Source organism: Anomaloglossus baeobatrachus, chromosome 12, assembly GCF_048569485.1.
Source record: "Anomaloglossus baeobatrachus isolate aAnoBae1 chromosome 12, aAnoBae1.hap1, whole genome shotgun sequence".
Classification (NCBI taxonomy): Eukaryota; Metazoa; Chordata; class Amphibia; order Anura; family Aromobatidae; genus Anomaloglossus; species Anomaloglossus baeobatrachus.
In genome coordinates this window covers 130881573-130896353 of record NC_134364.1, presented here as the reverse complement: position 1 = coordinate 130896353, position 14781 = coordinate 130881573, and the positions used below count along the sequence as shown (strand labels likewise).

The 14781-nt window shown below is 45.3% G+C and overlaps 1 protein-coding gene across 1 annotated transcript in view; it reads right to left on the bottom strand.

The window, feature by feature from the left end:
• Positions 1-2053: 2053 nt before the first annotated feature.
• Positions 2054-14781, bottom strand: part of PLEKHG3 (pleckstrin homology and RhoGEF domain containing G3) — a 98273-nt gene continuing 85545 nt past the window's right edge. The window contains exon 19 of the mRNA XM_075330879.1: positions 2054-4298. Within this exon, the coding sequence (XP_075186994.1) occupies positions 3454-4298 (845 nt within the window). The 3' untranslated portion in view covers positions 2054-3453. The remainder of the gene's footprint in view (positions 4299-14781) is intronic.

Here is a 14781-nt window from a genome sequence, read left to right as displayed (position 1 = left end):
TGTAATTTTTTGGCTTGCACTCATAATATATATTAGTGCTCACTTCAGTTATCCTATTCAGTTATATGTAGTTTTTTTTCTGAATGTGAACACAGCTCCGCCCCTTTCGGCCATGTTTTTTCCATCTCCTATATAAGAAAGTCCTTAGTTACCCCTCTCCACCCATAGCAGTTTTTAATTGCAATGAGATGACACACAGTTAGGGTCACAGAGCTAGGGACCCCAATATAGAGATATGCCTTGACGAGGCCTTGGGGCTCAGTTACATTGATCAATGCGATTGCTAAATATCTCCTTTTTCCTAATATTCATGGCAGGTATGCAATTCATTATTCACATGTTCAAATTAGCAAGTAGCATTTTTCATTGTATATTCCAATATTTGTCCATATGCTTGAGGCATTATACTATTATCTAAGTTTGATGTGCAGCCTTATTCGTATATAGAATGACCCCAAACACACCTCCAGGCTGTGTAAGGGCTATTTGACTAAGAAGGAGAGTGATGGGGTGCTACGCCAGATGACCTGGCCTCCACAGTCACCAGACCTGAACCCAATCGAGATGGTTTGGGGTGAGCTGGACCGCAGAGTGAGAGCAAAAGGGCCAACAAGTGCTAAGCATCTCTGGGAACTCCTTCAAGACTGTTGGAAGACCATTTCCGGTGACAACCTCTTGAAGCTCATCAAGAGAATGCCAAGAGTGTGCAAAGCAGTAATCAAAGCAAATGGTGGCGACTGTGAAGAACCTAGAATATAAGACATATTTTCAATTGTTTCACACTTTTTTGTGAAGTATTTCATTCCACATGTTTTCATTCATAGTATTGATGCCTTCAATGTGAATCTACAATTTTTAGAGTCAGGAAAATAAAAAAAACTCTTTGAATAAGAAAGTGTGTCCAAACATTTGGTCTGTACTGTACATGATCCCCCATCCTAGGCCCATTTTGATATATATATGGCCCTCATCATAGGCCCATCTTGGTACATATGCCCAGGACCCATTCTGGAATATAATCCCTTATCTTGGTATATATGTCCCCCATTATGCCGCACACATAAAAATACAAACAAACAAGTATACTTACTATCCCTCCACTCCCCTGGTGTGTGGTATCCTCTTCTGATGTGGACAAGTAACTTTAGCGTGTAAGCGGCGTGGCACATAACGTCATTGCCATGTGCCCCCAGTTACACGCAGAAATTAGCTGCCAGAATATTCACTGCTTCAGACGCTTGGGATTATGGGTGTGGGGAGCAGTGAATATTCATTCTCTTTTAGCATGATCACCCAGCCACTACAAGAAGTGGGCAACCATGTGTGCCAGATATTAAAGAGCATGAATATTCCCTGCTTCACACACCCATAATCCTGCCCACCTATCAGTGCTGGCTTCAGTGCCAAGGGGTGGGTGGGATTATGGGCATGGGGCGCAATGAATATTCATTCTCTTTTAGCAGACACACGTGATCACCCAGCCACTGCGGGAATCAGGCAGCTGTGTAAACATGTGTGTCAGGTATTAAAGAGCATGAATATTCACTGCTCCCCACACCCATAATCCCGCTCACCTATCAGTGTCGGCTTCAGTGCCAAGAGGTGGCGGGATTATGGGCGGGGAGCAGTGAATATTCATTCTCTTTTAGTGAGCATGCATGATCACCCAGCCACTATGGGAATCGGGCAGCTGTGTGAAGATGTGTGCTAGATATTAAAGAGCATGAATATTCACTGCTCCCCACATGCCCATAATCCCACCCACCTCTCAGTGCTGGCTTCAGTGCCGAGGTGGGCGGGATTATGGGCGGGGAGCAGTGAATATTCATTTTCTTTATTAGTGGGCACACTGTAAGCCCAGAGCTGGTTTCTGCTTCATGTGACCCTCCTCCTCCGCCTCCCCCCCATGGTTACACTGTAGGTGTATACTCAGACTCGCTCTTCTTATGGTCGTATATACAGAGCATTATCCTTCTATATTCAGAGCATTTTCTCAGCAGGCCAGGCAGTGGTAATAGTTCAGTGAGTTATTTAATACCCTTGAGTAAATTCATTCATTTGAGAGATACATTTATTTTTCCAAAACTGTTGTAAAAGGTTTTAGCAAAAAAAAAAAATATTGTATCAATATGATATTTAATGTAAATAAGGACAATATACACACTCGTATGGTTAATAATATACACTATATACAAAGCTGCTTCTATCAGTAAACGTCCCTATAAATAGTGATATTACAGTGTATTCCTGCACGAATTATAAATATAGATTTAGTGTGAAACCCTTCATCTCATAATGTACAAAATACAACTGGCTTTTTGCCTTAAAGGGAATCTGTCAGCATGTTTTAGCTATGAAATCTGAGAGCAGATGAGCATTATGTAGGGGCACAGAGCCGGATTCCAGGGATGTGTCACTTACTGTGCTGCTTGCTGCAGTTTGGATAGTTTGTTGTAGGTCAGGGGTGGGGACCCTATGGCTCACGAGTCAGTTGTGGCTCTTTTGATGGCTGTATTTGGCTCGCAGACAAATCTTCCGGTTTGTAAGACACACTTTCCCCCCCCAAAAAAAATGGGGGTGCATCTTACAAACCGCGTATTGCTTACCGGAGCGGCAGTGGTGGCGCACAGTTGGCGATACTGCAGGTTTGTGGGGTGTCGCAGTGGCGTGAGCCATTGATCTGGTGGCTGCTTTGAATCTCCTGCAGTTGATAAGAACGACTTCAAGAAAATGGCCGAGGAGGCGGCGCCTGCATAGACAGGACTCTGCGGCCATTTTCTTGAAGTCCATCGCATTGATCTGCGCATGCGCCACAGCCATTTTCTTGAAGTTGGTCTCGTCAACTGTGGAAGATTCAAAGCAGCCCACAGATTAATGGCGCCCACCGCCGTGACACCCACGAGTCCACAGCAGTATCGCTAACTTGAGCCGCAACACCCCCCCTCCTTTGTGCGCGCAGCAGTATCACTGACCCTCTGTAGCCGCAACACCCCCTCCTCCGTGCCCGCAGCATGGCCTACCCTGCCTCCTGGGACCCTCTGGGCCGCTCCGCCAACGCCACTCCCCCCTCGTGAGTACGGCTCTCACGGAATTACATTTTAAAATATCTGGCGTTCATGGCTCTCTCAGCCAAAAAGGCTCCCGACCCCTGTTGTAGATGTTGCAGTGGTCAGAATGCTGGGCTGTCTATACCCCACTCACACCGATTGCCAATTATTGGTGAGGGTGTAATTTCTCAGATCTGGCCTGGTTTGCATGTAACAGCTAATCCTGCAATGATAATCTCCTGCTGATAAAATGCTGATTGTATTGAAACTACAGCACACAGCCTAATAAGAACACATGCCAGGAATCAGGCTCACTGCTCCTAGGTTTAATAGCAAAAACCTGCTGACAGCTTCCCTTTAATGTGTATACATACTGTATATATATATTCTTCAGCTGATCAGGTACTTAATTCTGAGTGCTGATTTTGGAATTCAAGGTCTGGAATTTGTCTCTTAGGTTCCGGACTCTGTTGTGTTGCGCGGTATCATTAGTGGTCAGGGGTTTGGGCTTTGATTGTTCCTGGGTGAGGTGTGATGGGGCGTCGGGGCTGGAGAGTCGCTCCCGTGTTTGATACTCCTCGGTTTCCTGATAGGCTTTGCATCGCTCGATCACGGCCTTTATTGAGATCTTCTCTCTGCTGGTCGGGGATCGGATGTGCACGTAGGTGTCATCCACATCGCAGACGGGCGCGGCGGGGGGGATCTTTTCCATGATCACTATCTTTTTGTTGTTTTCTAGCGGTGCCTCTGCGCTGATGTAGTAATCGCTGATCCCTCGCCCCAGGCCGCCATTGTGCAGGGCCTCAGGACTGGGCTCCTGAAGGTGCAGCGGATCACACAGATCTGTGTCCGCACATACACGCTTCATACTCGCGGAATGCTTCACCTTCTTCTTGTATGAAGGGCTAATGTCGGTCTCGAGGCATAGGTCATTCACATTGTCCTCCATCATTTTATCGGGTACTGATTGGCTTCTGTTGACGGGAAGGTGCGTGACAGCTGAGCCTGTGTACCTAGATCTCAGTTCTCGGACATCTGGCCAATGGAAGACTTCCGAATTTGCCGGGCTCAGGGGACTCTTGCAATCGGATTTTAATGGGGAAGAGGTTTCGGAGTTATCAGTAGAATTGAAGAACAATCGCCGGGCAGATTTGTCGCTGTGTAGAGGGGAAGGCGTTGCGCTCGTCGGGCTGTGATCTCGGGAAGTCACGTGATTGTGCGCAGGGGAAGACAGTGCGGGCTGCAGCTTACCTAAGGGAACAAACACAAATTACTAACACTGCTACACACTTATCTCATCATATAAAGCAATATAATATATATAATATTTATTCACTTATATAGCGCTATTAATTCCACAGCACTTTACATACATTCGCAACACTGTCCCCATTGGGGCTCACAATCTAGACTCCCTATCTGTATGTCTGAAGTGTGGGAGGAAACCCACAAAAACAGGAGGAGAACATACAAACGCCTTGCAGATGGTGTCCTTGGTGGGATTTAAACCGAGGACCCCAGCTTGACAAGGCTGCAGTGCTAACCACTGAGCCACCACAAGACTGCAGTGCTAACCACTGAGCCACCACAAGACTGCAGTGCTAACCACTGAGCCACCACAAGACTGCAGTGCTAACCACTAAGCCACCACAAGACTGCAGTGCTAACCACTAAGCCACCACAAGACTGCAGTGCTAACCACTGAGCTACTGTGTTACAAATGGCTAAACATAGAGATGGGTGGATCGAGTAGCGGTACTGCAGTCCATCAGCCAGGTAAGGTCTCTGGCCACAAGGCTCGCCAATTTCTTACCCTCCAGGATATCCAGAGTGGCTTTTGATTAGCCAGACTGGTACAACAATGTCAATGCGGCATAATGCCCAGACCATTAGCCAACCTGGCACCACCTCGTCATTGCAATTTGACGTACAGCTGATTAGCCAGGGTGGCACAACATTACCATTGCGCTGTGATGCACAGATGACATCACGGCAATGTATGTAAAGTGCTATGGAATTAATAGCGCTATATAAATGAATAAAATTATTATTATTATTATTATTGGCTAATCAAAGGTCCCACCGGGGATCTCGGAAGGTAAGAGATTCACAAGCCTCTCGTCCGGCAGCCAGTCTACTGGTGGCTGATGGAACGAAATCTCACTAATCAATCCACCTATTTCTAGCCAAATATTACCAGGCTTAAAGCGCACCAATGTCCAGGATTTTCCTATATAACCTAAAGCCAGTGCTATACTGGCACTATCAGGCTGACTCTATACATACAGTGCTATACTGGCACTATCAGGCTGATTCTATACATACAGTGCTATACTGGCACTATCAGGCTGAGTCTATACATACAGTGCTATACTGGCACTATCAGGCTGAGTCTATACATACAGTGCTATACTGGCACTATCAGGCTGATTCTATACATACAGTGCTATACTGGCACTATCAGGCTGAGTCTATACATACAGTGCTATACTGGCACTATCAGGCTGATTCTATACATACAGTGCTATACTGGCACTATCAGGCTGATTCTATACATACAGTGCTATACTGGCACTATCAGGCTGAGTCTATACATACAGTGCTATATTGGCACTATCAGGCTGATTCTATACATACAGTGCTATACTGGCACTATCAGGCTGATTCTATACATACAGTGCTATACTGGCACTATCAGGCTGAGTCTATACATACAGTGCTATACTGGCACTATCAGGCTGAGTCTATACATACAGTGCTATACTGGCACTATCAGGTTGATTCTATACATACAGTGCTATACTGGCACTATCAGGCTGAGTCTATACATACAGTGTTATACTGGTACTATCAGGCTGATTCTATACATACAGTGCTATACTGGCACTATCAGGCTGAGTCTATACATACAGTGCTATACTGGCACTATCAGGCTGAGTCTATACATACAGTGCTATACTGGCACTATCAGGCTGATTCTATACATACAGTGCTATACTGGCACTATCAGGCTGAGTCTATACATACAGTGCTATATTGGCACTATCAGGCTGATTCTATACATACAGTGCTATACTGGCACTATCAGGCTGATTCTATACATACAGTGCTATACTGGCACTATCAGGCTGAGTCTATACATACAGTGCTATACTGGCACTATCAGGTTGATTCTATACATACAGTGCTATACTGGCACTATCAGGCTGAGTCTATACATACAGTGTTATACTGGTACTATCAGGCTGATTCTATACATACAGTGCTATACTGGCACTATCAGGCTGAGTCTATACATACAGTGCTATACTGGCACTATCAGGCTGAGTCTATACATACAGTGCTATACTGGCACTATCAGGCTGATTCTATACATACAGTGCTATACTGGCACTATCAGGCTGAGTCTATACATACAGTGCTATATTGGCACTATCAGGCTGATTCTATACATACAGTGCTATACTGGCACTATCAGGCTGATTCTATACATACAGTGCTATACTGGCACTATCAGGCTGAGTCTATACATACAGTGCTATACTGGCACTATCAGGCTGATTCTATACATACAGTGCTATACTGGCACTATCAGGCTGAGTCTATACATACAGTGTTATACTGGTACTATCAGGCTGATTCTATACATACAGTGCTATACTGGCACTATCAGGCTGATTCTATACATACAGTACTATACTGGCACTATCAGGCTGATTCTATACATACAGTGCTATACTGGCACTATCAGGCTGATTCTATACATACAGTGCTATACTGGCACTATCAGGCTGATTCTATACATACAGTACTATACTGGCACTATCAGGCTGATTCTATACATACAGTGCTATACTGGCACTATCAGGCTGATTCTATACATACAGTGCTATACTGGCACTATCAGGCTGATTCTATACATACAGTGCTATACTGGCACTATCAGGCTGATTCTATACATACAGTACTATACTGGCACTATCAGGCTGATTCTATACATACAGTGCTATACTGACACTATCAGACTGATTCTATACATACAGTGCTATACTGGCACTATCAGGCTGATTCTATACATAAAGTGCTATACTGGCACTATCAGGCTGATTCTATACATACAGTGCTATACTGGCGCTATCAGGCTGATTCTATACATACAGTGCTATACTGGCGCTATCAGGCTGATTCTATACATACAGTGCTATACTGGCGCTATCAGGCTGATGCTATACATACAGTGCTATACTGGCACTATCAGGCTGATGCTATACATACAGTGCTATACTGGCACTATCAGGCTGATTCTATACATACAGTGCTATACTGGCACTATCAGGCTGATTCTATACATACAGTGCTATACTGGCGCTATCAGGCTGATTCTATACATACAGTGCTATACTGGCACTATCAGGCTGATTCTATACATACAGTGCTATACTGGCACTATCAGGCTGATTCTATACATACAGTGCTATACTAGCACTATCAGGCTGATTCTATACATACAGTGCTATACTGGCGCTATCAGGCTGATTCTATACATACAGTGCTATACTGGCGCTATCAGGCTGATTCTATACATACAGTGCTATACTGGCGCTATCAGGCTGATGCTATACATACAGTGCTATACTGGCACTATCAGGCTGATTCTATACATACAGTGCTATACTGGCACTATCAGGCTGATTCTATACATACAGTGCTATACTGGCACTATCAGGCTGATTCTATACATACAGTGCTATACTGGCACTATCAGGCTGATTCTATACATACAGTGCTATACTGGCACTATCAGTCTGATTCTATACATACAGTGCTATACTGGCACCATCAGGCTGATTCTATACATACAGTGCTATACTGGCAGTATCAGGCTGAGTCTATACATACAGTGCTATACTGGCACCATCAAGCTGATTCTATACATACAGTGCTATACTGGCAGTATCAGGCTGAGTCTATACATACAGTGCTATACTGGCACTATCAGGCTGATTCTATACATACAGTGCTATACTGGCACTATCAGGCTGATTCTATACATACAGTGCTATACTGGCACTATCAGGCTGATTCTATACATACAGTGCTATACTGGCGCTATCAGGCTTATTCTATACATACAGTGCTATACTGGCGCTATCAGGCTGATTCTATACATACAGTGCTATACTGGCACTATCAGGCTGATTCTATACATACAGTGCTATACTGGCACTATCAGGCTGAGTCTATACATACAGTGCTATACTGGCGCTATCAGGCTGATTCTATACATACAGTGCTATATTGGCACTATCAGGCTGATTCTATACATACAGTGCTATACTGGCACTATCAGGCTGATTCTATACATACAGTGCTATACTGGCACTATCAGGCTGATTCTATACATACAGTGCTATACTGGCACTATCAGGCTGATTCTATACATACAGTGCTATACTGGCGCTATCAGGCTTATTCTATACATACAGTGCTATACTGGCGCTATCAGGCTGATTCTATACATACAGTGCTATACTGGCACTATCAGGCTGATTCTATACATACAGTGCTATACTGGCACTATCAGGCTGAGTCTATACATACAGTGCTATACTGGCGCTATCAGGCTGATTCTATACATACAGTGCTATATTGGCACTATCAGGCTGATTCTATACATACAGTGCTATACTGGCACTATCAGGCTGATTCTATACATACAGTGCTATACTGGCACTATCAGGCTGATTCTATACATACAGTGCTATACTGGCACTATCAGGCTGATTCTATACATACAGTGCTATACTGGCACTATCAGGCTGATTCTATACATACAGTGCTATACTGGCACTATCAGGCTGATTCTATACATACAGTGCTATACTGGCACTATCAGGCTGAGTCTATACATACAGTGCTATACTGGCGCTATCAGGCTGATTCAATACATACAGTGCTATACTGGCACTATCAGGATGATTCTATACATACAGTGCTATACTGGCGCTATCAGGCTGATTCTATACATACAGTGCTATACTGGCACTATCAGGCTGATTCTATACATACAGTGCTATACTGGCACTATCAGGCTGAGTCTATACATACAGTGCTATACTGGCGCTATCAGGCTGATTCTATACATACAGTGCTATATTGGCACTATCAGGCTGATTCTATACATACAGTGCTATACTGGCACTATCAGGCTGATTCTATACATACCTGTAGTGGTCAGATAGGATGTATAGGTTTTGAAACTCAAGCAAGTAAAGTTTGTAAAAATTGAACAGTTTTTACATTGGCAGCAGCTGCCGATCAGCTGATAACTGTGGGGGGTATTCATAGTGATTCCTGCCCCCCTGGCCTATCCCCTCCCCCTGTTATTTATGCTAATTCTATTATAGAATGGTTTTACTAAGCGACTAGAAGGACATGTGCTGATGTCATACCCATGTGACCAGAAGGGGCCAACAGAAAAATAATGTTGCTTCCTGGTGTCAGCTATGTTGGCTGAGGCCCCGCCCCTCTTGGTCACATGGGTATGACATCAGCACAGGTCCTTTTAGCAACAGCTGAAATACATCGGAGCATAGAGACCCGTCGGGTCCCTGCACTGCGATGTGCTGCTGCCGATTAAGGCCATGAATATTCATTTGTCCCGACGCACACAATCAAGGGCATGGGGAGCAGGGAATATACTAATAGCTGCCAGTGCTGTAAGTGGCCGCGCTTGACACGGACGTCATGCGCTGCACCACTTATACGCTGGTCAGTTGCCAGCATCACAGGAGGATGCCAGGGGTGCACAGGGTAGGTGAGTACAATCATTTATTTATTTATTTTTTACTGTGTGGGTGGGTGGGACTATATACCAGGATAATAGGGGCTATATAGTATGAGTATGGAGGGTTACATACCAGGATGAGGGAGGTATATAGCATGAGGGGGGGCTATATACCAGGATGAGGGAGGTACATAGCATGATGGGGGCTTTATACCAGGATGAGGGGTTAAATAGCATGATGGGGATGTGAGGCAAATCCCGGGATATGAAGATGAATTATGACTCCAGTCATAATCCCTCATCACTCCCTGGCAGTGCCCCCTCCCTTCTTGTTCTCAGTGTTCCACTTACACCTCCATGGCCATGTCCTGTGATATGGAAATTAGGTGGTGTGGGAACAATGGACACAGGATGACTCCCTGCCGTCACCCTGTAGTAGGAGCTGCTAGCTAGTTAGCAAGGCTATGGAAATAGCCAGACAGAACGACTCCAGTAAAAAATGGTTCATATCTCGCAAGCCATATTTCCGATAAATATGGCAACCATAAAAATGGTGTCTCCGCATGCGGACGATGCCGGCACACCCTTTTTATGGGAGCAGGACATTGGGAAATGCCCCAGGCGTGATATCAGCCAATGGGGAACTGGCAGACAGGTCATGAGTCCCCTCGTTCTGTGGCTAAATTCATAGCTGTCACAATGAGAGCGTTGGCGTCCGCCTACGACGCTCCCAGGCAAAGTTATGGCCCATATTCCATGTTGGGATATTGTCCATAACTCAAGCCAGGGGTGGAGCAGTGCTCCCTGTGAGGTCACTAAGGTAGGAGGGGACCTGGATTTGTCCAGGTTGATAACCCTACTTCGGCCATTTTCCAGCGTTCTTTCGCTGGGGGTCACGTGCAGGAAACATCTGCGGGAGTTCCTAGAAACCTGGTCTACAGCGCCCCCCTGTGGCCAGACGCACAAGGTAACTGATTGAATTGCATACCTGTTGTAAACCATGCTTTATCTGTAACTGTACTCTGACATATGTATATTCTGTAGATTCCCTATTGTATATATTGTAGTTTCTAGTGTGCTTTAGGCTGATTAAATTATATAATTAATCTTGGGCTGTTCTGTTATCTCGATCTTGAATCCCACGTCTGTGTGTTCGGCTAATAGTTACCGTAAATCGGTTGGTGGCAGCGAATTGTGCCAAGGATTATTGTGGGGAGGCCAGTGAGATTCGGGGAGATTTTATATATTCCGCCCGCGGAGGTCGGGGGAATATATACCTTACTCTCACCGGGGACCCTTCAATAATCGGCATAAGTAGTATAGCGGCCTCCTTGCTTATTGTCGGGCAATTCCATAATTGGCCTGACTATAAGAGGGGCGCTAGAGAGCGCGTCACGTGCTCTGTCTGTCGGTCGGGAGGTATAAAGGAGGGGTGACCCCCCACTTCTTACCCCCCGAGTGTGACGTACTGGTAGCCAGCGCGGGGGATTTCTGAGTGACCCCCCCGGTGGTTTGTGACAGGGGACTATATACAAGTATGGAAGGCTATATACTAGGATGAGAGAGGTATAAAGCATGATGGGGGCTATATACCAGATGAGGGGGCTAGATATTATTATTAATAATAATAATGCGAATAATAAATATTTATAAAGCCGCATTGGTTCCATGGTGCTGTACATGCAGCATGATGATGATACACCAGGATGGGGCCATGATGTGGACATATACCAGGATGGGGGACATATTTACTAGGAAGTGGCCCAGGATAGGTGACATTAGTACAGGATGGGGGACATTACTACACAATAAAGGGGGAGGGGGACAGCTTGTATGTCGTTATAGGATTTAGAATGCTACAATGGCCCATACATCTGATGAACATATTGCGGGGGAAGGGGCGAGGCTCAAGCTCTGTACCGGGGTCCATCAGACTCTAGTTACGCCATTGCTTACAGTGTGACAATGTGGAGGAAGCACGGCTAAAGCAACAGTGACAAAGTCTGTCCGCATGTCGCTTGTGCTACTGGCCTAAATGTGCGACCATGGCCTTCAGAGCTGTCACACAGGCCCCCACACAGCACGGCTCTGTCCGCTGTATCATGGCCCCCTATCTGAATACACAGTAGTGGATCTGCAGTACCAGGAGTGACCACTATACAGATGATGGCGCTTTGCTGTACCACTGCACAACTGATCACTTCTGGATGCTGGCGGAAACAGCTGTGCAATGGGGGGTGCTGGTGTCTCACTCCCACCCAACGGATATTGATGACCCACCCTAAAGGATAGGCCATCAATAGAAAAGTAATGGACAACCCCTTTTAATTAGATGTTCATCAGCATTTTGTAAACTACCTGTATAAACTATATTGTGGGTTTTTGCATTTTTTTGGAAACTTCTATTTCAACCTGTTTTTACACTTTAACTTTATAAAACCCCCCATATATATCGTTACACAGGTAACAAGGCAGTCAGGCTACTGTCATTCAGGAAGGCAGTTTTGCCTAAATGACTGTATCTTGCCAGTGTAACAAGTAAACGTGCAAATACAATGCAAATCAATGAGCGCACATTGTAGAGATACTGCGTCATCCGATAATAGGAGGTTCTCATCTGTGAAGCCTTACACACCAGGCAACATAGCCACCTAATGCCCTGCAAGTGGTTTACTGTCCTTTTCGGCAAATATTTTGGTAGCCAAAACTACAGACAAAAGCCTGACATGCTGAAACGAATGGTACACAGGGAGGTTACTGACCTACGATCAATAAGTAATGGATGTCCAGGACTTTAACACTAATGGCCTATCCTTAAGCCAGATTAGGGAGGCGCTCCTGCTGATCATCTGTTCCTGATGCTAGCGCCTGCTGGAACAGCTATCAACTGTATAATGCGGCAGCTGTAACTGCTCTATCAACTGTATAATGCGGCAGCTGGAACAGCTCTATCAACTGTATAATGCGGCAGCTGGAACAGCTATCAACTGTATAATGCGGCAGCTGTAACTGCTCTATCAACTGTATAATGCGGCAGCTGGAACAGCTCTATCAACTGTATAATGCGGCAGCTGGAACAGCTATCAACTGTATAATGCGGCAGCTGTAACAGCTCTATCAAATGTATAATGCGGCAGCTGGAACAGCTCTATCTCCTGTATAATGCGGCAGCTGGAACAGCTCTATCAACTGTATAATGCGGCAGCTGTAACTGCTCTATCAACTGTATAATGCGGCAGCTGGAACAGCTCTATCAACTGTATAATGCGGCAGCTGGAACAGCTCTATCTCCTGTATAATGCGGCAGCTGTAACTGCTCTATCAACTGTATAATGCGGCAGCTGGAACAGCTCTATCAACTGTATAATGCGGCAGCTGGAACAGCTCTATCAACTGTATAATGCAGCAGCTGGAACAGCTCTATCAACTGTATAATGCGGCAGCTGGAACAGCTCTATCAACTGCATAATGCGGCAGCTGGAACAGCTCTATCAACTGTATAATGCGGCAGCTGGAACAGCTCTATCAACTGTATAATGCGGCAGCTGGAACAGCTCTATCAACTGCATAATGCGGCAGCTGTAACTGCTCTATCAACTGTATAATGCGGCAGCTGGAACAGCTCTATCAACTGTATAATGCGGCAGCTGGAACAGCTATCAACTGTATAATGCGGCAGCTGTAACTGCTCTATCAACTGTATAATGCGGCAGCTGGAACAGCTCTATCAACTGTATAATGCGGCAGCTGGAACAGCTCTATCAAATGTATAATGCGGCAGCTGGAACAGCTCTATCAACTGTATAATGCGGCAGCTGGAACAGCTCTATCAACTGCATAATGCGGCAGCTGGAACAGCTCTATCAACTGTATAATGCGGCAGCTGGAACAGCTCTATCAACTGTATAATGCGGCAGCTGGAACAGCTCTATCAACTGCATAATGCGGCAGCTGTAACTGCTCTATCAACTGTATAGATAAATAGAATGGAAACTTCAGCTCACCTGCTGCCCGGACTGCTCAGCCTTGCGGGTGCCTAGGATCCTTCGGTCTATCCCAACCGGTAACAGGCAACGTGGAGTGAAAAAGAAGATGATCCGGCACAAAATCTCCTTAGGTAAAAACATCCAAGACTTTAATGAAACATCATAAAAACAGCGTGAAGACCAAGTACCCACTCAGATGGTAAACATGGGGATCATGATGACTTTACGCGTTTCGGACTGTATAAAAACTTATGATTAAGGACTTTTTGTTTTTATACAGTCCGAAACGCGTAAAGTCATCATGATCCCCATGTTTACCATCTGAGTGGGTACTTGGTCTTCACGCTGTTTTTATGATGTTTCAATAAAGTCTTGGATGTTTTTACCTAAGGAGATTTTGTGCCGGATCATCTTCTTTTTCACTCCACGTTGTCTATCAACTGTATAATGCGGCAGCTGGAACAGCTCCATCAACTGTATAATGCGGCAGCTGGAACAGCTCTATCAACTGTATAATGCGGCAGCTGGAACAGCTCTATCAATTGTATAATGCGGCAGCTGGAACAGCTCTATCAATTGTATAATTCGCCACCTGGAACAGCCCTGTCAGCTGTCTATTAACCACAGCTGGAACAGCCCTGTCGACTGTATAATGCACAGCTGTAACAGCTCTGTCAACTGTATAATGCGGCAGCTGGAACAGCTCTGTCAATTGTGTAATGTGACAGCTGGAACAGCCTTGTCATGTGTATACTGACCAAAGCTAGAGAGAACAGCTTTGTCAAGATCTGTATAATGCGGCAGCTGGAACAGCTCTGCCAAATGTTTACATACTGACCACAGCTGGGTACTGCGTATCTGCCCAGTACTTGAATCAATAGGGGGCTGATATGCAGTACCTGGCTGCAGTCACCTTCCATTGTCAGAGCTGTGCAGCTCCATAACTCTGCACATGGAGGAC